This window comes from Protopterus annectens, chromosome 1.part0 (genome assembly GCF_019279795.1).
Source record: "Protopterus annectens isolate FY-2018-M chromosome 1.part0, PAN1.0, whole genome shotgun sequence".
Lineage (NCBI taxonomy): Eukaryota > Metazoa > Chordata > Ceratodontiformes > Protopteridae > Protopterus > Protopterus annectens.
Genome location: NC_056725.1, coordinates 1,622,823,632 through 1,622,846,745, shown reverse-complemented (window position 1 = coordinate 1,622,846,745; position 23,114 = coordinate 1,622,823,632). Strand labels below are relative to the sequence as shown.

At 43.7% G+C, this 23,114-nt stretch overlaps 1 protein-coding gene across 1 annotated transcript in view; it reads right to left on the bottom strand.

Annotated features, from left to right (window-relative positions):
* Positions 1-23,114, bottom strand: part of WBP11 (WW domain binding protein 11) — a gene marked incomplete in the record, with an annotated part of 1,089,603 nt that overhangs the window by 831,230 nt on the left and 235,259 nt on the right. Inside the window, 1 exon segment of the mRNA XM_044068181.1 lies at positions 3,837-3,868. Within this exon segment, the coding sequence (XP_043924116.1) occupies positions 3,837-3,868 (32 nt within the window).

Below are 23,114 nucleotides of genomic sequence, written 5' to 3'. Positions count from 1 at the left end.
TATGCCCAAGGTCGGGGCTAAGTGGAGAAGACGATCCCTGGCTTGTAGGAGTCGATGCTTGATGAGGGCAGTGAGGAAACACACCGAATCCATGCAGTCTCAGGTGAGCTGCGACAACTGCCATCACTTTGGTAAACAAATTGGGGGCTGTGGTGAGTCCAAAGGAGAGTACTCTGAACTGAAACTGATTGGCTCTCAGACAGAAGCGAAAGAACCTTCAGGAGCGCTTGTCCATCTTGACGTGGTAATAGACTTCCTGAAGGTCTACAGAGCACATCCAATCATCCTTCTGCAGAAAGGGCAGAACGGACTGTATCGTGAGCATTCAAAATTTTGTTTTGGCAACCAACTTGTTTAGGGAGGCGAGATCCAGAATTGGTCTGTAGTCTCCTGTTTTCTTTGGTATCAAAGAAAATCTGGAATAGATGCCCAAAATAAAATGGTCTTGGGAGGGATGGGTTGGATGACTCTTCTCCAGCAGCTTTGCGATCTCTGGAGCTGCCACCTCCCTTTGATTGGGTGGCACATCGGGGAGGTTTCTGGGTGGTTGTGGAGAATGGAATGGTACAACCTCTGGATATCATCTTTATCACCCAATGATCGGCAGTGATGGATTCCCAGGCTGTTGGCTGAAGGGAAAGATGTTCCCCTACTGCCTCCAGAGCAGAGCAGTCGGGCAACCCTTCAGGGATGCTGAAAGGGCCGGTCCAAGAATGTATCTCAGGACCCTTGATTTCTCAGACCACCAAGGGGGGTGGCACCTACCTTTGGAATCATTTCCCCTCTGCTTCTGGAGGAAAAGGCTCCCTGCCAGTCCTGGGAAAGACCCCCCCACACCAAGAATTTCAGAACCATAGCTTTTTACCGCCATGCTGGATCCTAGAATAGGGCCACTGAGGGGTGGAAAAGTGTATTCCAATGGCAGACAGGTTCTTTCCATCCTTCTCACACTGGAAGAGAAAGTGTCTGACCAGAGGACCAAAAAGGGATTATCCATCAAAGGGTGTGTTGTTAAAGGAGGTCTTGAAGGGTTCAGAGAATTCAGAGCCTCATCCAGGCATGACGCCTAATGGCAATGCCCAAACCGGCCGCCCTTGAGGTAACCACTGAGAGAGTAATCTCATGGATGTGTTGGAAATAGCATGAAGGGTGGACATACTGGAGGAGGAGATCTTAGACATGGACCCCAGGATGGACTTGGAAGATTTCCTTCACAAAGTCCCTCTGAAGCCTGACTATGTGTTCCAAGTAATTCAGTGTATGCAGAGAAAAGGTCACTGAAGAATAAACTCACTTACCAACTCGGTCTATCGACCTAGACTCCCCGACCAAGGTGAACCAAAGAGCTCTCCTGGGCCAGGTCTTTCTTAGAGGCAGCTGCCACCACCATAGCCTCAATCAGGATGCACCTAGTCCAGTGGGGCTTATTTGCAGGTGCACTAAGAATATTCTCTGGGAGCTTAGGTATGTGCTCTACCATGTCCGGTTCCTTCAATGCCCTGCTAGAAATCAAATCAATCAGGGTGTCAAGCAGAGGTGGAAACACAGGATGTAGCTGGCTCTGTTCCAAAACCTTCCAGGAACACAGACTTGTCAGAGTTGGGTTTGTGGATGGACCACCCACCTTTCTGCTGCAGGATCTCCAGGATGTCCTTGAAGGAGACATCCTCAGGTGGGACCTGAGGGAACCTTCCCCTTCATCCAAGTCCGTGTCTTAAGTCAGGGATTTTGATGGGGAATCCAAGTGCCTCATCTTCCATGTATGCTTCCTGTGCACCTCCTCAGGGGGACACTCCAGGGAGGTGTCGGAAGACTTGAGGTTCTCCTGCAGGGGAGCCACCTGTAAGCTTCTAGAAATAGGCTGTCCCAAGGTAGACAGGGTTGAAGGACCCGGAGTGGGAAATTCAGAAGAGAGGGGGTCCAGTCCGAAGGGGGGAGAGTCGAGGATCTTGTGAGAGCCAAGAGAACCCGCTCTACTACTTTGAATGCCAAGGGGGAGAGAGACTCCAAAGTTAACTCCATCGACGTTGAAGCCCAGCGAACTCCCAGTGCTGAAGGTGGAGTTGGAACTGAACTATCGAGAGCCATGGTGCCAAGGGGGAGAGACAGCTCAGAAAGCTGGGCTGCTGAAGCTAACCCTTCGGACCCAGCTCCGAAGCTACGGCACCGGAAGTCAGTCAGGCCCAAAGATACTGGAACCAAACTGTTCAAGGTGACTGTCAGAGTCGAGGTACAAGTACCCGTCAGCGCCAATGTCTCGAAACTCAGGATCCTGGACCAGAGGGCCCAGACGTGGAAGGGCGGATCGGAGAAGGAGAAATAGGTAAGAAAGCTGGTTGAACACCCCCAGCTCCAGGGAGAGCTGGGGAAGGTAACACTCCAACCTGAATTTGTACCTTCAGAAATTTCCTCATGAGCCTGTCCACCTCAAATTCTGAAAGGCTATGGGGAGGACCTAGTAGAAGAGGCCATCGACCCTGGCCTGGAGTGGTTCCTGGGTGATATCAGAATCTGAGACATGAGCAGGGGACTCAGCGCTTCTGTAGAAAAGCAAGGGGATCGGAGTCATGGAGAAGCTAAAGCAGGAGGGTGGGCTTTTGTTGGCTGTTCTCCTGTGGGGGCAGAGGCTCTATCAGGAGACCGCTTACATCTGTTCCAGTCTTTGCCCCTCTCAGCCACTTTCTTAGTGGGGGTTTGAGCCTCTGAAGTGGATTCAGTAGAGGCGGAGGAAGGGATAAGACCCCTAAGGATTAATTTATTCCTCCTGTCTATAAGTGCACGCTGATTAAAGCCCATGCAAACATAACAGGAGGAATCTAGGTGGGTGGGCATCAGACAGAGGGATCTTATGCCCACACTCTGTGCATTTCTTAAAGCCTGCTGGCTTAGAATCCTCCATAGCAGGAACTACAAGAAAAGGAAAAAAGCTAGAGAAAGAAGAAGACTACCTAGACTACAAGCCTTCTAAAAACTACCAGCTAACTAAAAAATTTTTTTTATACCAAGTGTAGCAGACATCAAGAAAAGAAACACCAACTAACATATTTACAGCACCAAAAAGATGCCTAGATTTCTCTGGAGGGAGCTCAACAATAGACCCATAGCTGATCAAGCAAGCGGCAAACGAGATCTGGGGATAGAGGGAGAGTGAAGCATTATCGGGTAGGAGAGGAGGGGCTCAGCTTTCGGCTCCAAGGCATATGGCTGAGTTGGATCAGAGGACAGATCCGATACCCACAGGTTGAAGGCCAAATTAAGACAACTTCAAACCATAAATTAAAGAATGAAACATAAAAGATGGAAAACCTGACAAAAGGTAATAGCAGAATGGAGAGCTATATCTATGTGAATACCTAGCAAAGTATCCTACTTTAATTTGAAAAGCCTTCATTAGGAAAGAGGAGTGCAAAGCTTCTGACAATTTTTTTATTTATTCTATTAAGGATTACAGTTATGTTTTATACTGATATCTAATAGTCACAGTCTGCCAATGGAGCAGGCTTCCCTTATGTTTACAGCCTAAGCAAAAGGTACATTAAGATTCAGGACTCAGAAAGGAGAACAAGGCAGCAGGATCACTTTATTTTAGGAAGATTTAAAATCAGAAGACACAAAATGAAAAACTTAAATGAATAGTTGAACCTTTGCCAGAAAAGCAGAACAGTATATCTAATACTAGTGACAATAGCTGGTAAAGAAGTAGATACTGGATTTTGGGCGGCATGGCCACACATTTCTTAACTCCAGAATGGAGCTGCTGTGAGGTACAAGCTCTGAAATAAGAAGCAATGTTGTAAATCTGCAAATGTATCCAAACAACTAAACAAATATCTTACCTTCTTTAATTCCCTCTTCCTGGCTTCCTTTCCTGAAGGAAAGAAAAATGAAAGACATGGTCACTAATGTACTTTTAAACAGTCAAAAATAAATAAGTCTGAAAAAGTTTTTCTTCATGAGCCACTTACTTATTGCAGAATATGGTAACATTCATGGATTAAGAAATAAAATGCAGAGATTCAGTGAATTTACGCATAACTTCAAAAGAATTTGACAACTCGTAAACTACATCATATATCATTGTGTTAATCTTCACAATCGAATGCTACCATAACACAATGTGTGATGACAGCAACTCAACTACACTTCTCTTATTTCCAGCTGCAACACATTCACTTACTGAATCTTTGTCTGTATCTCAGTACTTCAGTAAATACCCTCCAATCCCCTCTTTCTCCATTACACCTCTTTGCTCTTTTAATGCCCACTAGTGTTCAAAAGACTAGCTTATTACCAATTCTACACCCAGTACCAAGATTATGCCCTAAAACTGGGAAAAAAAGATACATTTTTTAAGGAAGTCTCAGTCACAAGACCCAATCTCAACAGTGCTTAGGGATAAGTAATAATGCTTGTTAAGGGCATCTAAGTGCTGTTAAGTTTTGGTCTTACACTAGGGCTAACAGAGTCAGTAGGCAATGAACCGAGTCAGCAGGTAAAACAGCCTTTTAAAAGCCGTTAAATGCTTTGCTAAGCAACACATATAAACAAAAAGTATGGCAGAATGAAATATCTAACCGCTTTTAAAGCTGTTCGTGCTACAGAAGGGGGTGGGGGACTCGCACACATACTATGCATATGCTCTTATTTACTTTGTTTCAGCCTGCTGTACGTTCAAGCAGGGCTACGTGCATTACTAGCTTTCAAAGGCTTAGAAAGCTGGTAAAGCACTTCATACTCCTCCAATTTTTCTTTAAGTGAAAGTACACAGAACAAATAAAGCTTAAATTTTGACTGGGTCTCTGATCATAACCAGCCTTGTGTGCTGTTGTCATGTATGCCAAGATTCACCTCTCAAGCTTTGCTTCAGAGGTGCATTCCTTTACATATATGTCGAACACATGATGATCAGTTACCCAATCATAATCTTCTATATTTAAATATAAACAGCTAGTTATTTAACTACTCAATTTCTACTTGGAATCATTTTACCCAGCAAAAAATACTTCCTACTTCCAGTATTACACCGATGACATACGATAACATGTAAGAAAAGTCAACAAGGTAAAGCAAGCTGTAGCTTACATTAGGACACTCAGACAGTCATTCGTGAAAATCTATTTGCTAAAATATTTCAAAAATTACACATTATTCAATCTACAATGAAACACACAGGACTAGTACATTGTCTCCATTTCTCCCAAAAAAAGTGACCAAGGTTAAGAAATGCAGTTTTCTAAGAACCAGTTGGCACAGAAGGAAATAGCAGCACACTACAAATCAACTTCTACATGAAAGGATATCAGTGAGGGTACAATACAATAAGAGGCAAAGATCCCATGTAGGGGAAGCACAAAATGCCATAGTATGGTTCATCGAATTGTTGCTTTAAAAAGCCCAGTTCAGCAATACAGCAAAAATAACTCAGAAAATAACCCCTAGGTTAGGGGGGGTGGGGGACTCCCACACACACTATGCACATGCTCTTATTTAATATAACCATGCACTCTGAGGTTTCACAACCTCCAAGGAGTTTGACAACTTTTCAGTGAGTTAGCCCATTGTTTAACTATCTTTTGAATAATTACCTGCACAGACACCTCTGTGAGGTCAGACTTTTAGTCAGCTGCTGTAAGCAGTGGGGTAAAAAACAACAAAGGCAATGACCACTTCAAAAAATATATGTAATGACCAAAAAGCTGCCTAAAACATGAATGGTTTCACATAGATAAGTATATCTACTGCAAAAGCAGCTGTTCAGAATATAGAGTCATCATTAAATTAATCATAAATATGAAAGGGTGTCTGGAATCTTCTTAGTAGGACAGCCCCAGAAGAACTTGACAGAATGCAATCTCCAGCTACGGCCATAAAAGACAGCCCAGCTATAAAGGAGAATGAACATTACATTCTAACTCCCGAATATTTCTCCAGCCCAAAAAGATACTGAAAAGAGCATTGCAAGAAAAAAATGCTTTTTAGAACACCACAAAAAGAAAAAAACAAAACTAATTAACAAAATGTGCTAGCAGACCAAACAGATAAACAAGAAGTACATAAACAGTACAGCAATAACTTACCATAACAGCAGATGATCTTCTGCAGACAGCAATGCTCCAAGTAGTAAGTACTACAGAGACTTCAGCTTAAGGAAGGCCAAATACATCTGTCCCAACTTCCAGTGATCAGCACTCTTCCCCTTCCAACTGGGTGGGCATTCGACTCCTACGGTTATCAAAATGTTTACTGTATAAAGACTACATCCACCCATTTTAATTTTCTTGCCAGAGTTTGCAACATATGTACTACATTTGTGCCCATAAACCATCATTCATTGCTCTGCTCCATAGCTCCACTAGGTTAAATATTTAAGTATCAAGTCAGGGAATAATTTTCTTTTTTAATTACTAGTTATATTTTGCTAGTGGTATTTAATACTGTGCAGTTAAAAAGAGTTGGATATGCAAGTAAATAGTTTAGCGCACGTATGCCCCTTAGAAAGGAAACAGGTGCGCTTGACGTAGACAAATTCCACATAAAGACCATCACATTTTGTGTGCTTTATGTTTATGACTGGACAACATTACTAACAACTATAGGGTAGGCCAAAGGTTTATATGCTAGTCCCTGCAGGAGTGTTTACATCAAGAGAAAAGTATAGTTGTGTACACTTACCATAAATGTAGATGTTCGAGTGTACTCACTGTGGCAGTCATCACATTTGGGTTATCTGCTTGCAGTAGCCCTCAGTCGGCCTGATTAAGAAAGTATTGGGTCCTGTGTCGGTTGCTGTCCCTTCTTCCACGATGTCAGGTCATCAGGGGTATAAAACATGCAGCCGACGCTATTACATCAGTTTTTCTTGCCCCAGATGTCAGGTGCCCCCCTAATGGGAAGCAATTAAATCTATAAATAAACAAGGATATACCTCCAACAAAAAAGCAAATACACCAAAAAGCTTTTGAGCATAGTAAAGGAGAGTAGAGGTATAGCCAAAAGAAGTAAGGGGGCTGGAGGGAGGGTAACCAGGACTGCAACAGTAAATAGACTCGAACATCTACATTTATGGTAAGTGTACACAACTGTACTATGTTCTTCGTGTTTCACTGTTGCAGTCATCACATTTGGGTAGATTCCCAAAGCTAAGGATGGGAGGAGGAATTTAGATAGCATTAGGACCAGCTATAAAGGCCCTGCTAGACAGCCAGCTCTGGATTTAGAGAAAACTGGCAGATGTTAATGCTTGGTAAAAGTATGTACAGAACTCCAGGTAGCAGCTTCTAGGATGTCCCTGGTAGGGACGCCTCGGAGAAAGGCTGTACAGGTAGATGCAGCCCTGGTTGAGTGGGGTCTGATCCCCTGGTGGATAGGTTTTCCATGGTGCTTGTAGCAGAAATGAATGCAATGACCTATCCATTTGGAAATGGTTTGCTTTGAAATAGCCTTCCCCTCTGCCCATGCAGCAAATGCCACCAGCAGTTGTTCAAATTTCCTTTGAGGTTTAGTCCTGTCCAAGTTGAACCTAAGTTGCCTGTGCACATCTAAGGAGTGCAGTATCTGTTCCCCTTTGTTCTGTGGATTAGGAAAGAAGGTTGGCAAATGAATGGACTGATTAAGGGCCACACTGGATACCACCTTGGGCTTGAAGGAGGGACTGGTCCTGAGGGACACCCTGTCCGCATGACATGATGAAAGGCTCCACTGCCATAAGGGCCTGTAATTCAGATACCCTTCTTGCTGAAGTGATGGCTTCCAAGAAAGGAATTTTAAGTCTGCAGTAGCAGCTGGCTCGAAACGAGGAAGAGTGAGTTTCTCTAATAAAAAGTTAAGGTCCCAGGCTGGAGATGGAGCTCTCCTGGGTGGTCGTAATTTTTTGGCCCCTCTGAGGAACTGCTTGAGCAGTGGATGAGAGAAGAAGGGAGGTTCTGTGTTATAATGAGCTGAAATAGCTGAGGCGTGAATTTTGATGGAGGAGAAAGACAGGCCCTTGTGAAGCATCTCAGTTAAGTATTGTAAAATCTGAGGTAGATTGGGCACTGCTGCGCTCACCCTTGAGATTGGTTCCAGGCACAGAATCTTTTCCATTTTTCAGCATAAGATTTTCTAGTACTAGGCCTCCTTGCCTCTAAAATGATATCCATCACTGGTTTACTGAGGAATGGTAAAGGAGAGATTAGGTAATTAGCCAGGCTGCTAGGTTCAGTGTGTGAAGCTGAGGGTGCAGAATCTGGTTCTCCTGCTGAGACAACAGGGTAGGAGTCTGAGGCAGGTGCCATGGGGCCAACAGTGACACACTGCACAAGAGGGGGTACCAGTGATGGGGTGGCCAGTCTGGTGCAATCAAAATTGTCCTTGGTTTGTCTCGTTTGATCTTTAGTAGTACTTTGGAGAGCAGAGGCAGAGGAGGAAAGGCATAAACTGATAGGTTTTTCCAGCTGAAGGGCAGAGCATCCACTTTCCAAGCTTGTTTGTGGGGAGTCCTTGTGCAAAATATGTCCAATTGATAGTTCTGGGGGGAGGCAAACAGGTCTATATCTGGGCTCTCCCATTTGCTTGTCAACATGTTGAAAATCCTTGGTTCCAGTTTCCACTCGTGTAGGTCCATGAGGTTTCTGCTTAGTTCGTCTGCCAGTGTGTTTAGTTTTCCTGGCAGGAACTGAGCTTGTAGATGCACTTGGTAGCTCAGGGCTGTGTTCCACAATGCCATGGCTAGTCTGCAGAGAAAGTAAGAATGTGTACCCCCCAGCTTGTTTATGTACCACATAACAGTGGTGTTGTCCGTTTACCATAAATTGTCCTGGAAGAATGCAGTCCTTGAAGGCTGTCCGAGAATTCTGTACAGCTAACATTTCTTTTTGATTGATATGCAGGTGCATTTGACTTCAGTTCCATTTGCCCTGAATGCACTTCCCTGCCAGGTGAGCCCTCCATGCACAGTCTGATGCATCTGTTGTTAGGGTTTGGGTGGCAGGGGGTAGTGTGAATGGTAGTCCCTTGTTTTGGTGGCAGGCCTCTGACCACCAAAAAACTCTAGGCAAAAGCAAGGCATGATAGGAATCATTGCTTCTAGATCCTGAGAATGTTGACACCATAGGCTTTTTAGATACCACTGCAGTTTCCTCATATGCAGTCTTGCAAATATAATTAAAAGAATGCAGGAGGTCATGAACCCTAATGCTTGTAGTATTTGCCTTGCAGATAGCAGGATTTGTGGCTGCTTGTTTGAAGTAAGTTGTCAAATGAATTTGTTTCTCTGGCGTGAGGAAAGCCATCCGGGAAGTTGTATTCAAAGTTGGTCCCAGGAATATAATTTGTTGACAGGGTACCAAGTGTGATTTCTTTTCATTTATGGTGTACCTCAGACAAGTTAGCACCCTTTGTACAAAGGTCAGATGATTCAAAAGTATGTCCTGGCTTTCTGCCTGAATTAGACAATCGTCCAGGTATGGGTATATTTAAATATTTCTTTGCCTACAAAATGCAATGACTGGAGCTAGTCACTTTGTGAATACCCTGGGCGCAGTAGATACGTCAAAGGGCAGTGCAGCCTGCTTTGAAGCGTAGGTATCTTCTGCAAGATTCCCTGATTGGGATGTGCAGGTATGCTTCCTTTAAATCTAGTGTTGCCAACCAGGCGTCTTTGCTTAGCATAGGGAGCAACTGGTGAAGAGTCAACATCTTGAATTTTGAAATCAAAAAGGTGTTTAGAGCAGACAGGTCCAGGATAGGACGCTATGAATTGTCCTTTCTGGGTAACAGGAAAAGTCTCGAGTAGAAACCTTGTCCCTTTTCCTCTTCTGGTACCAACTGAATAGCCCCCATGCTTGAGAGAAAGTACTTGCTTTTGGGCCTCTGCCCACTGATTTGGGGGTAGATCTGGCCACTCGCTTGGTGTTGGTAACGTGTGGAAGTGAAATCTGTACCCCTGGGACACTATATTTAAAACCCATTTGTCCTGGGTAATGAGTTCCCATCTCTTTGCATAAAGAGCAATCTTTCCCCAAAAAGGGGCAGTCAGTTGAGAAGTGCTTGGAAGTTTTAAAAAGAAGTCATTGAGACAGTTTACCATGGGGGGGGGTTATTACTCCCAGATTTGGAAGTGGAGGCCCCCCCACTGATTAGTTCTGTGCGTACCCTGGGACTGAAGCCTGGGAGCTCTGCTGGATCTGGGTTTGGACTGAGAAGGTCTGGAAGAGGCAGGAAAGGACCAATTCTTGGAAGGCCAATGCCTACTAAAATCTTGGAGGTTGTACTTGTAAAAAATCTTTAACAGTTTGCATAGATTTGGCTTTTTCCTCCATCTTTTTAAGAACTTCTTCTGCCTTGTTGCCAAACAGGTGGTCCTGGTTTAAGGGAGCATCAAGTAATTTCACTTTAACATGATCTGGCAAAGATTGCTCCTTAAGCCAAGCATGCCTTCTAAGTACAGACCCAGTTACAGCAGCCATGCAAGATGCCTCTAGTGAATCAAAACCACAGTGCAAAGTATGTTTTCCAACTTGTTCAGCTGAATGCGGTAAATCCTGTAAATCCTTATTTTCAGCACAATCAGGAATCAACATAATTTTCTGTTTAAACAATCAAATAACATGCTGCTGATACTTCAACATATGAAACTGGCAGTTTAAGGCCCTAATGGCCGAAGTTGCAGAAGTGTATACCTTCTTACCCCATCTATCCTGGAGTCTCTATCAGAGGGGGTAGGATTTTTGGCAGTAGTAGCTTTAATGCCCTTGGGTCCCTGTGAAATGGTCTCAGGATCCACAGTAGGATTTTTAAAAAGGAACTTATGAGAGTCAGGGACCCTGTAATATCGATCAGGTTTTCTGGGAGTAGGAGGTAAAGAGTCAGGGACCAAGCTGGATTCCGAAAAGGCATCAACAACGTCTAGTACAGGAGGTATGGCTAAAGGCCTGTGCTGGGGCAGGAGTAAGAAATCCCTAAGCCTCTTTTTTAGAATCAGAGAAATCCTGACTTTCCCAACGAAAATGCTCCCTGAGAGTATGCAAGGTTTCACCAAAAGAGAAATCCTCTGGGGGGGAAGCAGAGGGAATAGAGTCCTCAGCATCAGAATCCTCATAGGTAGATAAGGGTAAATCCTGGTCATCAGAGGAAACAGAAAATTCAGAATCCTGGTCAGAAATATCATAAGCAAACTCAGTCCTAGGTCTCTTAGAGGGGGAAGACTGGCTTCCCCTGATTAAAGTAATAAGGTCTTCAGCCATTCTTATCATTTGTTTTTTAGACATAGAGGCCTGACCATGCGGTCTGGGCGTCAGTTTTCTAGGCATGGTTCGAGTTTTAGGCCTTGAAGAAGATGGCATCGGTTTAATAAGCAAGTCAGTAGGCCTGAATACACCCCCAGAAGCTGGTGCCTGAACAGCGGCTCCGGACTCATCCAAGGTAGAGATCTCAGCAGGTTCCACAGTTGAAGCATCTCACGGCATACTGGACTCCGAATGGGTCTCAGTAGAGGCCTGCGGATCTGAAGTAGCGGGTATCAGGGGCTGCGAAAGCATCTGAGTACCGGCGAACTGGCGACTGGCTTAGGAGAAGCTTCATCGGCAGCTTTGGACCTAGGCGGCCTTGTCTCTGTCTTTATCTTTGCGTTTTTTCAGAATGTCGGTAGTCAGATGGCTTACCGAAGACATATCAGGATAATTGAACAGAGCACCAAAATATTTAGAAGCAAAAATATACAGACGATGGATAGTTCATGGTTTAAATAAGGCACAAAACCAACAGCGAGGTACGTCGTGGTCAGGGCCTAGGCAAGGAATACAGTATGAATGAAAGTCTTTATGAGGTATTTGCTTTCCACAAGTAATGCAATTATTTACTTTTACTTTTACTGATATTGGTTTATTGCAAGAAAAAGTTTCCTCAACAGGGTACTTAGCTTTTAGTTGAAGACTTCGGTTCTGAAACTCGAAAACGAAAATTTCAGGAGTTGGCCAACCGACACTTGCAAACTGCTTCTGCTTCGGGCACTGCACGGCAAGAAAAGCTGGTGTAATGGCATCTGCTGCATGTTTTATACCCCTGATGACCTGACGTCACGGAAGAAGGGACAGCAACCGATGCAGGACCCAAGACTCTGTTAATCAGGCCGACTGAGGGCTACTACAAGCAAATAACCGAAATGTGATGACTGAAACGGTGAAACACGAAGAACATCTAAGCCTTGACTTGTACTGCCGTTGTGTCTTCCAGGTTATCCCCTTCATACAAGAAGCTTAAAGAAAAAATACCTTGCGAGAAGGCAGTCAGTGACAAGGGTGATGTAATGACAACATTTAAATTTCCCCACTTGTTTTAGGTACATCACTCCAAGTGAGACACTTTTGTAGTTCCCAGATGTAGTAGATCTAGGATCCGAGGCCTCTGATGAAGCCCCCTTTGGAGGTTGTCATACATACGGATCGGGGCACTTCCTCACCAAGTCAAAATTCCTCATGTGGACTTTGGACTGTGTTCTTTCCAGAGGGGCCTGTAGCCAAACTATGTTTTGTGGACTCCAAAGGGCAATTGGTATATCTACTATACTAGACAGGGATAATGTTGAGAGTTAGAAAAAAAGAGATATAGGAATCCTGACCTCAGTCCAGGACTCAGAAGCTTAGACTCGGGATGTTTGTCCACAGCTCCCTGCACTTACCCAGGCCTCTTGCAATACGCATATCCTTAACCATTCTTCCCTCAAGCTAGTCCACAGGAATAGATCTCCTTGGATCATTCATTCCTCCATGCCCTTCAAAAGCCTGCAGCCAAATGCAGTTCAACCTCCAGTATATAAAGTTTCCTATGCCAACAGAAAGAATGAAGACTCACCAAAAAAGAGATCAGAAAGACCCATCAGAGAGTGACTGGGATGACTACTCTCAAGAACAGGACTACAGACTATGTACGAAAGACCACCAGGCTCATAAAGCAAAGAAACATCAGACAGAACAGAAGGAAGGTGGAAACCCACCTGAGAAATGACTCTTTCAAACATCTGCTGTCACAGTACAGATACTCTTAGTGATATTCTTGTAGGAATCTGTTATGTACAGGACAGTCCTCAGGCACCAGCAACGTGCAGATGGTGTAATCCACTACAGAACAGTAGCAGTAAAATCCTTGACCACCCTTCGTCTGGCTGCACCAATTTGCAATGTTTAGTAAAGGTGCATGTCAATGTGGTAGCCTCACAAACATTTTGGAAAAGGATGCTGAAGCAGCTGCAAGTCTAGTATAGTAAGCCATGAAACCATTTAAAGATTTGTTATAACTGTAATAACAAAAAGAAATGGAATTAGCTGGGCATTTAGAAAGGGTGTGCTCAGTAACTGTACTTACAAATTTCAGTTTAGGAATGATATGAATGATAAGGCTGTCTTACAGATGATGTCCAGTTCCAGTAATAATCTAAGTGAAAGCAGTCTTTATACTGCTTACTTCATTTACTTAATTATCAAATTTTGCTAACCAGCTAAAAGCTGGGCCAAAGATTAATTTCAGCCACAATTCAGGTGAAGAAAACTTTTCAAATACAAGAGTTATAAATTCACAATAATGATAGATCTGTGCTATTTCTGTCCTTCCTCAATGTATACATCTTCGATCCAAAGTCGGGTCTGGCTTCGACCACTTCCAAGCTTTATATCCAGTGCTCACGTTTTGGGAATAGGCTCAGCTGTGTCCGATTCCCTCCACACCCAGGAGGAGATCAGGTCTACCATATCGTCACCTGGGGGGGGGGGGTCCACTCAAGAATAAGATGGGCCAGAACTGAAAGCCTAAAAAAAACTGATTCTTTCAGAGAGGGCACCTGGGTGGACCCCCCCCCTTCTGTCTGATAAGTTCGAGAATCTCTCTGAAGAAGACGTCCTCAAGGGGGATATGGAGAACCTTCTTCCTCATCAAAATCAGTGTTGGTGGGTCAGGGATTCCTCAGAAAATTCCAACTGTCTTCTCTTACACTTGTGTTTCCTCTCCTCTGTGGGTTGTTCAGGGGAGGACTCAAAAACTGCTATCTCTTTTGGGAGAACAGACTTGAGGCTCCTGGGAGCTGGCTGTCCTGATGGAACAAGGACAGCAGGCTGCGGACCCTGGTAAATCTTACTGGGGAGGGATGGATCAGCTTCTGAAAGGGTAGACCTCTCTTTAGACTCAGAGTACTCTCTCGAAAACCTCAAACGCCAAGCTCAATACGGATACGGGGAGACTCAATGCCACAGCCAAAACTCCCGAAGGTAGCTCAACTCTAGAAACCATTCATCTGGATCTGAGGCTATAGCTGGAGCCAAGCTATCAAGTACTGATGCCTCTAGAGGGGAGGAAAGGATCTGAAGACCTCAAATCCAATCCTACTCTGTCAGAGCCAATGCTGATGGTTCGGCTCTTGAGATGGAGTCAACTTCAAAGAACTTAGTAGAGTCAAGGAAGCATGCAGCTGCAGCTCAAATGCAGCTCTGCCCTGGGTAAGAGTCGGATCCAGGGGCTTTGATTCATAAGGTCAGCTCAGAGAAAGAGATATTAATGAGTGAGAGGAAGTAGCAGTTCTTCCAGATCAGAAAGTGCTAGAAGTCAGAAGTACCACCAAATGGGTTTTATTCTGAAAAAAAATTGCCTCATCACAATGTCCATGCCAGTTTCAGTGAGGAACCAAGAAGGCAGCATAGTTGTGTAAAATCTTACCATAACATCTCTTCACTGTTGCAGTATTCTTTACAATAGTAATCCCCTACACCAAGGGTAGCCCAGTGTCTGGCCAGTACACCAAAGCCTTTAGGTTGTAATAGGTATGCTGTACGTCACACATGTATGCTTCCCACACACGGCACAGGACATAAAGATGACATACGGACAATAGCATCCTAAGAACTGAAAAGCCACATGTAGGAACAACAGTCTAAGGATACAAAGAGGTAACAAGTACATCTAGAAGGAGAAAGTACAGTTTTGTACCTACCATAAATGTAGATGTTCGAGTGTATACACTGCTGCAGTCATTACACTTGGGTAATCTGCCGTCAGGCAGTCCTGCAGTCGGCCAGAGTTGGTCCGGCGTCAGTTGCTGTCGCTTCTTCCCTGACGTCAGGGCGCCAGGGGTATAAAAGATGCAGCCAACGCCATTTTCTTCAGTTTTTCTTGCTCCAGATGTCAGGTGCCCCCAAATAGGTAGGCAATACATATTGCTAATAACACATACAGGTAAAATAAGAAACAATACCTATAGCTACAAGCAAATACACCACTTAGGTTGTAAAGGATAGAGTGGTATACATAAGTCCCAGCTAAGAAAGTGGGGTTGGAGGGAGGGTAACCTGGACTGCAGCAGTGTATACACTCGAACATCTACATTTATGGTAAGTACTATGTTCATCGTGTTACACTACTGCAGTCATTACACTTGGGTTGAATCCCAAAGTTGAGGATGGGTGGCTGGGTCTATATAGGGGTAGGAGTGGCTATGAGGCCCTGCAGAACTGCAGTGGCAAAGCCAGCTCTGGATTTGGAGTATAGAGGTAAGTGGCAATGTTTTGTAAAGGTGTGCACTGAACTCCAATTTGCAGCTTCCAAAATATCCTTGGTTGGTACTCCTCTAAGAAAGGCTGTTGAGGTGGCTGTAGCCCTGGTAGAATGTAGCCTAATGTTGCTAGGCACAGTTTTTCCATGTTGTGTGTAACCAAAACGGATACAGTGTCCTATCCATTTTGAAATGGTCTGTTTTGAAATAGCCTTTCCCTGTGATCCTGCAGCATAGGATACAAACAGTTGCTCAGATTTTCTGAAAGCTTTTGTTTTGTCCAAGTAGAAACGTAACTGCCTGTGTATGTCCAATGAATGAAGAAGCCTCTCTCCTTTATTCTGGGGATTTGGATAAAAAGTGGGCAAATGAATGGTTTGGTTAAGAGCCACACTGGATAGCACCTTTGGCACAAAGTTAGGGTTTGTTCTTAAGGAAACCCTGTCTTGATGAAAAATGAGGTTCCACTGCCATTAGGGTTGCCAGCTTTCTTTGTGGCTAAAACCGGACTAAGGTCACGCCCCTTGCATCACCCATAACTCCGCCCATTCCCACCCTCTCCCACCCATGCCCCACCCATTTTGTGACCTCATCATGACACCAGTTGATGGGAACGCCCTCTTTTTCTGTTCTGGATGCCTGCTTTCAGCCAATTTCTCCCCAGTTGCCATAAACACAGTTAGAAACTCTCACTCTGCATACTGTCTTGTGCTTTATTCTACAGTTATTACAGATATTTGGATTTAATTTAAAACATTTATTTCAAATTTTATAGCACAAACTACTGATACACATATGCCAAACAAAGCAATACAGTCTCACAATAAAAACAGACTTAGCATTAAAACTACTCTGCCTTTAAATCTCACATTCATCTAAACAGCATTGCACATTGTTTTCCCAAGTTTGGGATGATAACATTTTAAAATGTTCTAAGAAATGACAGTATTAACAACAATCATATCTTACATCAATAACAGACCTGAAAATGTATAGCATGGTCTGAAAATACATGTTTAGTATAAAACAATACATAATGACACAACTGGTCTTGCAGCTTTTGAAAAATGAAGTGTAATATTGTATATTGAATTTTACCTCACCCATTCTTCGAACATCTTTCAGTAGTATTTATCATTTGTACCATTTTGAATCAAATTCTGACATGTTTTGTGCTTCATTTTAATGGGAAGTGTGTGTGACACTGATTCATTGCCATTCTATGTTTTTTATTAGTGTCGCTTTGGATTGCTTACTCTAAAACGGACACCATTCCTGTCACACACACACTTAAGAAATGAACCAAATCCCAGATGTTTACTTCTTGCCATTCCCAAAGTATATACAATTATATAAATTAGCCACACAGGAATGATAACCTTAGCCACAATACTCAATAGGAACAAGGGAAGGTAACAACTTCCTGGAACACTCCCAAACTTTCTGCATACACACCATCATTCCACTGAAGCAAAAACTTGAATTGAGCAACTTCTGGGCATTACCCTCCCTATCATAGGTGACAACAACTAGAAGTCATCTCTGTTATATTATTACAGTCCCCATTGCTCTCCTTTGAAATACCACTGAGTCTTACCTTAACTCGCATATGCTTTTTGTGAAGTCTTGGTGTGCCTATGCGGCTACAGGACTGAACCATCAATCACAGAAAAAAGGGGAGTGTACAAAGTACACAAAGCTCATACCAATATTTTAGAAGAACGAACAATGAAGGATTTTCGTCACAAACTGTAAGTAAGTGCAACATATGTATGTAGGAACCGATTTTTAGTAGGTTGCTCAGTACATCCAAATAAACATGTGGTCAGCAGTCTTGTAGCTGACCCTCTACCTAAAGTTTCAAGCAGTTAAACTGTGACAATGATAGACTTTTACTGAACAATAGTGAAAGTAGAAACAAGGATAGGCTCTGTGGCAAGACACATACACACACACACACACACACACACACACACACACACACAGACTCCCACCCAGCAGTTACAGAAAGTTCTGTGTACACTACAGATGCTTGGTTGTGAGATTAAAAAAGATAGCCATTCAATTAATTTCAATTAAGTTCCACAGAAACACTAACCAAACATTAAAGATTTTCAAATTGCTTCACACAAATTGCACTGGTTATGCAAAGCCAGAATAATGAGCAAACATCAGACGACAGTTAGTCACTGTTCACTACAGACATTTCCAGCAATATTGCTTCTTTGGGTCCATCTTAGCTGTCCAACTCTTATTAAAAATAAGGTCAGCACAGTAATGCATTCATATAACTGTGAACCCCAGATGCAAGAATCAGGTTCAAAGGCACAAAATTAGTGAGGGAGTTTAAATATTCCTGTGTACATTTTCAGTAGGTTGCAAAGAAGAAAGCTCAAGCATCAGTCACCATTTAGTGACTGCAAGCTTGAAGGATTTACCAGAAACCAAAAGCCTTGCTAAAAACTACCTCACATATAACACAAAATCAGGAAGTCCTTTCAAATCAGGAAGAGCTGAGAGATATGAATATCTGGTTGTCTGCATGACTGAGGTAAACATTCCTGCAACAAACCACATCATTTTGTGTTGATTCATCCCACCCTCATCACTTTTAGTCTCAGCAGGCCAGGCCCTCACAGTACCACTGTCTGCAAACTCCCAATGCTGATGCTACAGGCTACAGCTAATAACATCAGTCAGAGTTTCATGGCTTTCTATTTACTACAGCCTACCATGTGATATAGACAACAAATCAAAGAGCAAAGGTTCTGTCATTCAGACCAAGCAGAACACCCAGCAATTAAGTGTTGAGTGGTTTGCTTGCAACCATAGGTTGCTGCTACTTCAAATAATCAGAGTGTTGATTTAGCTTGATGAAAAAATGATAAATGAGAAGTCAATAAAGTACCCTTCACTACCTTCATTGCTAAAGCTGCTTTCCCGATGCTGGCTTCTACTGTGCCTTCCAGTTTGAAGTTAAACACTATCCAAAGTGGAACTGCTGCCACTACGATCAAAGTTGAACTCCTGTTGCTCGCTTGCATTCTGAAAATGCTGCCTTTAAATGCTGGCTTCTACTTCCCGCTCGCACTACCGGAAGTGAGCTCCTTGAGCTCAATTCCGACGGGCTGGTAGCCCTGAGGGACCTGATGTCATTGCGCATGTGATGACATCAGCATCAGCGCCGCAAAATTTAAAAACAAAACCAAAGTCCGGTTTTGAATGGAATTTCTAACCGGACAACTTTTCAAAAAAACGGACAGTCCGGTCAAAAACCGGACATCTGGCAACCCTAACTGCCATTAGTGCCTGTAACTCTGAGACTCTCCGTGCTGAAGTTATTGCCAGCAGCAGAGCAGTTTTCCATGACAAAAATTTTTAATTCTGCTATAATGGCTGGCTCAAAAGGTGGTAGAGTAAGTTTTTCCAAAACAAAGTTGAGGTCCCAAGTTGGTGTTGGTGCTCTCCGGGGCGGTCTTATGTTTTTAGCCCCTCTGAGGTATTGTCTTAGTAATGGACGTGAAAAAATAGGAGGATCCATGTTGTAATGAGCTGAAATAGCAGAGGCATGGATCTTAATAGATGAAAAGGAAAGGCCTTTGTCCAGCATCTCAGTTAAGTATTCTAATATCTGAGGAATATTTGGGACAAGAGGGTTTAGTCCTTGAGCCTGGTTCCAGGCGCAGAATCTTTTCCATTTTTCTGAATATGATTTCCTGGTGCTGGGCCTCCTGGCCTCCAAAATGACATCCATAACAGCTTTAGAGAGGAGTGTTGACTGTTTGGTTAAGTAATCTGCCATGCAGCCAGATTTAAGGTTTTGAGGTGGCTGTGTAGGATCTGATTGTTTTGCTGAGTCAGAAGATGAGGTATTTGAGGTAAAATCCAAGCTGGGCCTTGAGCCATGTTCCTCAATATTGGATACCAGTGCTGTCATGGCCAGTTCGGAGCAATGAGGATCATTTGCGGCTTTTCTAGTCTGGCTTTCAGGAGTACCTTTGCTAGTAGAGGCAGTGGTGGGAAGGCATAAACTTTTAGTGTTTTCCAACTGAATGAAAGGGCGTCAACTTTCCACACTTGTGTGTGGTTTGCCCTTGTGCAAAATTTCTGAAGTTGGTAGTTCAGGGGGGAGGCAAAAAGATCTATGTCTGGGCACCCCCATTTCTGAGTTATCATTGTGAATACTTGTGGGTTCAGTTTCCACTCGTGAGGATCCATGATATTTCTGCTTAGGTCGTCTGCCAGTGTATTTTTCTTTCCAGGCAGGAATTGTGCTTGCAGTTGAACTTGATAGGTCAGTGCTGTATTCCATAAAGTCATTGCTTGTCTGCAGAGGGGGTAGGAATGTGTGCCCCCTTGCTTGTTTATGTACCACATCACTGTGGTGTTGTCCATTTTTAGTAGCAATTGTCCTGGATGCAGAAGGTCCTTGAAAGCTGTCAGGGCATTTTGTACAGCTAGCATCTCTTTTTGATTGATGTGGAGATGCATTTTGTCTATGGTCCACTTGCCCTGGATGCATTGTCCTGCCATGTGTGCTCCCCAGGCGTAATCCGATGCATCCATTGTTAATGTCTGCCTGGTTGTAGTAACATGCCTCTGCCCACCATTGAAACTCCTGTTGAAGGCAGGGGATGAGCAGTATTATTGCTTCCAAACTGTGGCAGTGCTGAGTCCATACACTTTTCAGATACCATTGTAACTTCCTCATATGCAGTCTGGCATATGGAATTAGTAGTATGCAAGATGCCATGAACCCCAAGGCCTGCAGAATTTTTCTTGCAGGGAGTTGGGTTTTTGTTGCCATCAATTGAAAGTATTGAGTCAGTTGTCCTTGTTTGTCTGGCGTGAGATAAGCCATCTGGGCCATTGTATTTAAGCTGGCACCCAGGAATATTATCTCTTGTGAGGGCACTAGTTTTGACTTCTTTTCGTTTACTGTGTACCCTTGGCAACTTGGTAAGATTTTTTACAAACGCCAGATGCTTTAGAAGAATGTCCTTGCTTTCTGCTTGAATAAGGCAGTCGCCCAAGTATGGGTATATTTGTATTCCCCTTTGTCTGCAAAATGCAATTACTGGTGCCAGGCATTTTGTGAAGACCCTGGGCGCAGTAGATAAGCCAAAGGGCAGTGCAGAGAATTGGTAATGTGTTGAACCTGCTAAGAATCTGAGGTATCTTCTGCAATTTTGTCTGATAGGGACATGCAGGTGTGCCTCCTTGAGGTCTGAAAACCAGTGACTGGCCTAGCCGAGGCCTCATCGTCAGGTCTGGGTCTCGGATGCCTGTCCTTGTCTTTGCGCTTTTTATGTATTCTGGTCATCGGTTGTTCCGACGGCATGGTGTAATTGAATTTTCTGCCAAAATAATGTCAGGCAAAATCAAACCGACGTTTAATAATGCGCTTGTTAAACCTAGCACAAAACCGACAACCAGTGACGTCGTGGTCTGGGCCTAGGCATGGACTACAGTAAGAATGAAAATCCTTATGAGGTATTTGCTTCCCACAAGAAATACAATTATTAACTTTTACTGACATCGGTCTGAGGCAAGAAAAAGTTTCCCCAACGGGGTACTTAGCTTTATAGAAGACTTCGGTTCTGAAATTCGAATTGAAAATCTCAGGAGTCGGCCGACCAGCACTTGCGAACTGCTTCTGCTTCGGGCACCGCACGGCAAGAAAGACTGAAGAAAATGGCGTCAACTGCATCTTTTATACCCCTGGCGCCCTGACGTCAGGGAAGAAGCGACAGCAACCAACGCCGGACCAAGACTTTGGAACTCTGGCCTTCTGCAGGACCGCCTGACGGCAGATAACCCAAGTGTAATGACTGCAGCAGTGTAACAGGATGAACATCAGGAACAGGAGGAGGAGGGAGGGAGCAAATTCTGCAACAGTGAAGAGAAGGACATCTACTCTTATGGAAAAATTTGACATAACTGTACTATGCCATTCCATATCACTGTGGCAGTATTCTTTACAATACAGAGAGTATAAAAGCTCAGGAAGAAAGCTGGGCGGAAGCAGGACCAGCAGAGTCCCCAAAAGAAAAACTTAGCATAGCCCTGGCTAAAGCGACTCTAGCCCTAGAAGCAACATACAACTGTTAGTGCTTGGTAAAGGTATGCACAGAAGTCGTCCAAGTAGCTGCCTCAAGAATATAATTTGTATCCAAACTCCTGCAAAAAGCACCAGAAGAAGCAACAACTCTGGTAGAATGAGTCTCAACAGAAGAAGGAAGGCTTTTCCCATGAAAGAAATGAAAAGAAACAGCTGTAGATATCCAGGAAGAAATAGTGTGCTTGGAAACAGCCAAACCTAAAGATCTAGGATGAAAGGAAACAAAAAGCTGCTCAGACTTACTGACAGCTTTAGTTTTATCCAGATAATATCAGAGTTTTCTATGCAAATCCAGACTATGAAGAGCCATCTCACCAGCAGATTGTGGAGAAGAGAAAAAAGTGGGCAAATGAATAGACTGATAAAGAGAGAACTCATTAAATCACCTTGGGCATAAAAGAAAGATTAGTACACCCAGACATTACAAAAACAGAGGAACAGCCATAAGGGCCTGCAGCTCAGACACGTGCCTGGATGAAGCAACGGCCAAAGGAACAACAATCTTCCAAGAACAATGTTGTAAAGAAGCTGAAGCTGTAGGCTCAAAAGGAGCCTGAGTGAGTTTAAAATTTAGGTCCCAGGAAGGAGGAATAGGTTTTCTGGTAGGCCTAATATGAAGAAAACCTTTAAGAAATTATTTGACTTCAAATCTAGAAGCCAAAGGGGGAATCAAAGGCAGACAAGTAGAAACAGTTGACAAGTGAACTTTGACAGAAAAGTATGCCAATCCAGCATTGAGCAATTCACACAAATAAGAGAGAACCAAAGGGACTTCCACAGTAAGTGGATCAAGGTTACGAGGTAAACAGCAGACAGAATCTTTTCCTGGTAGTGAGGCTCCTGGCCTCCTGCAGAACTAGAAACACGTCCTCAGAATAAAGGTGCCTAAAAGGGATCAAAACCCGATCACCCACAATGTTAGTTGAAGAGTGGACAGGTAGGGATGGATGAGACCCTTGTCTTGTGTGAGGAGGCCCACCTTGTCAGGTAACTTATGATGACTACCCTTGGCTAAATACAGAAGAGGGAACCAATGCTGTCTGGGCCCAAAGGGAGTCACCAACAATATTCAGGGAGCATCCTTTTCTATCTTAAGCAGGACCTTGACGAAGAGGAAGGGGAGGAAAGGCCAAAAAAAAAAAAGAAAGGGTGTCCACCTTCCAGGCCAGAGGATATGGGATTCTGGTGTAAAAGAGAGGAAGTTGTCTGTCCAGAGGGGAGGCAAAAAGATCTACTTGAGGAGTACATCACTGGTGGACAATATCCAGAAACATCTCTGTGAATCATCTACTCGAGATTGTATCATAAACCTGCTCAGAGAATCTGCCACAATGTTCTGAACTGAAGGAATGTAAACTGCCTGAGGGGGTCACCTGATACTGGACAGCTAGATCTCAAATCTGAAGAGCTAGTCTGCACAGGAGATAAGATCTTGTACCCTCCCCACTTGTTGATGTACCACACCACTGTGGCATTGTCTGT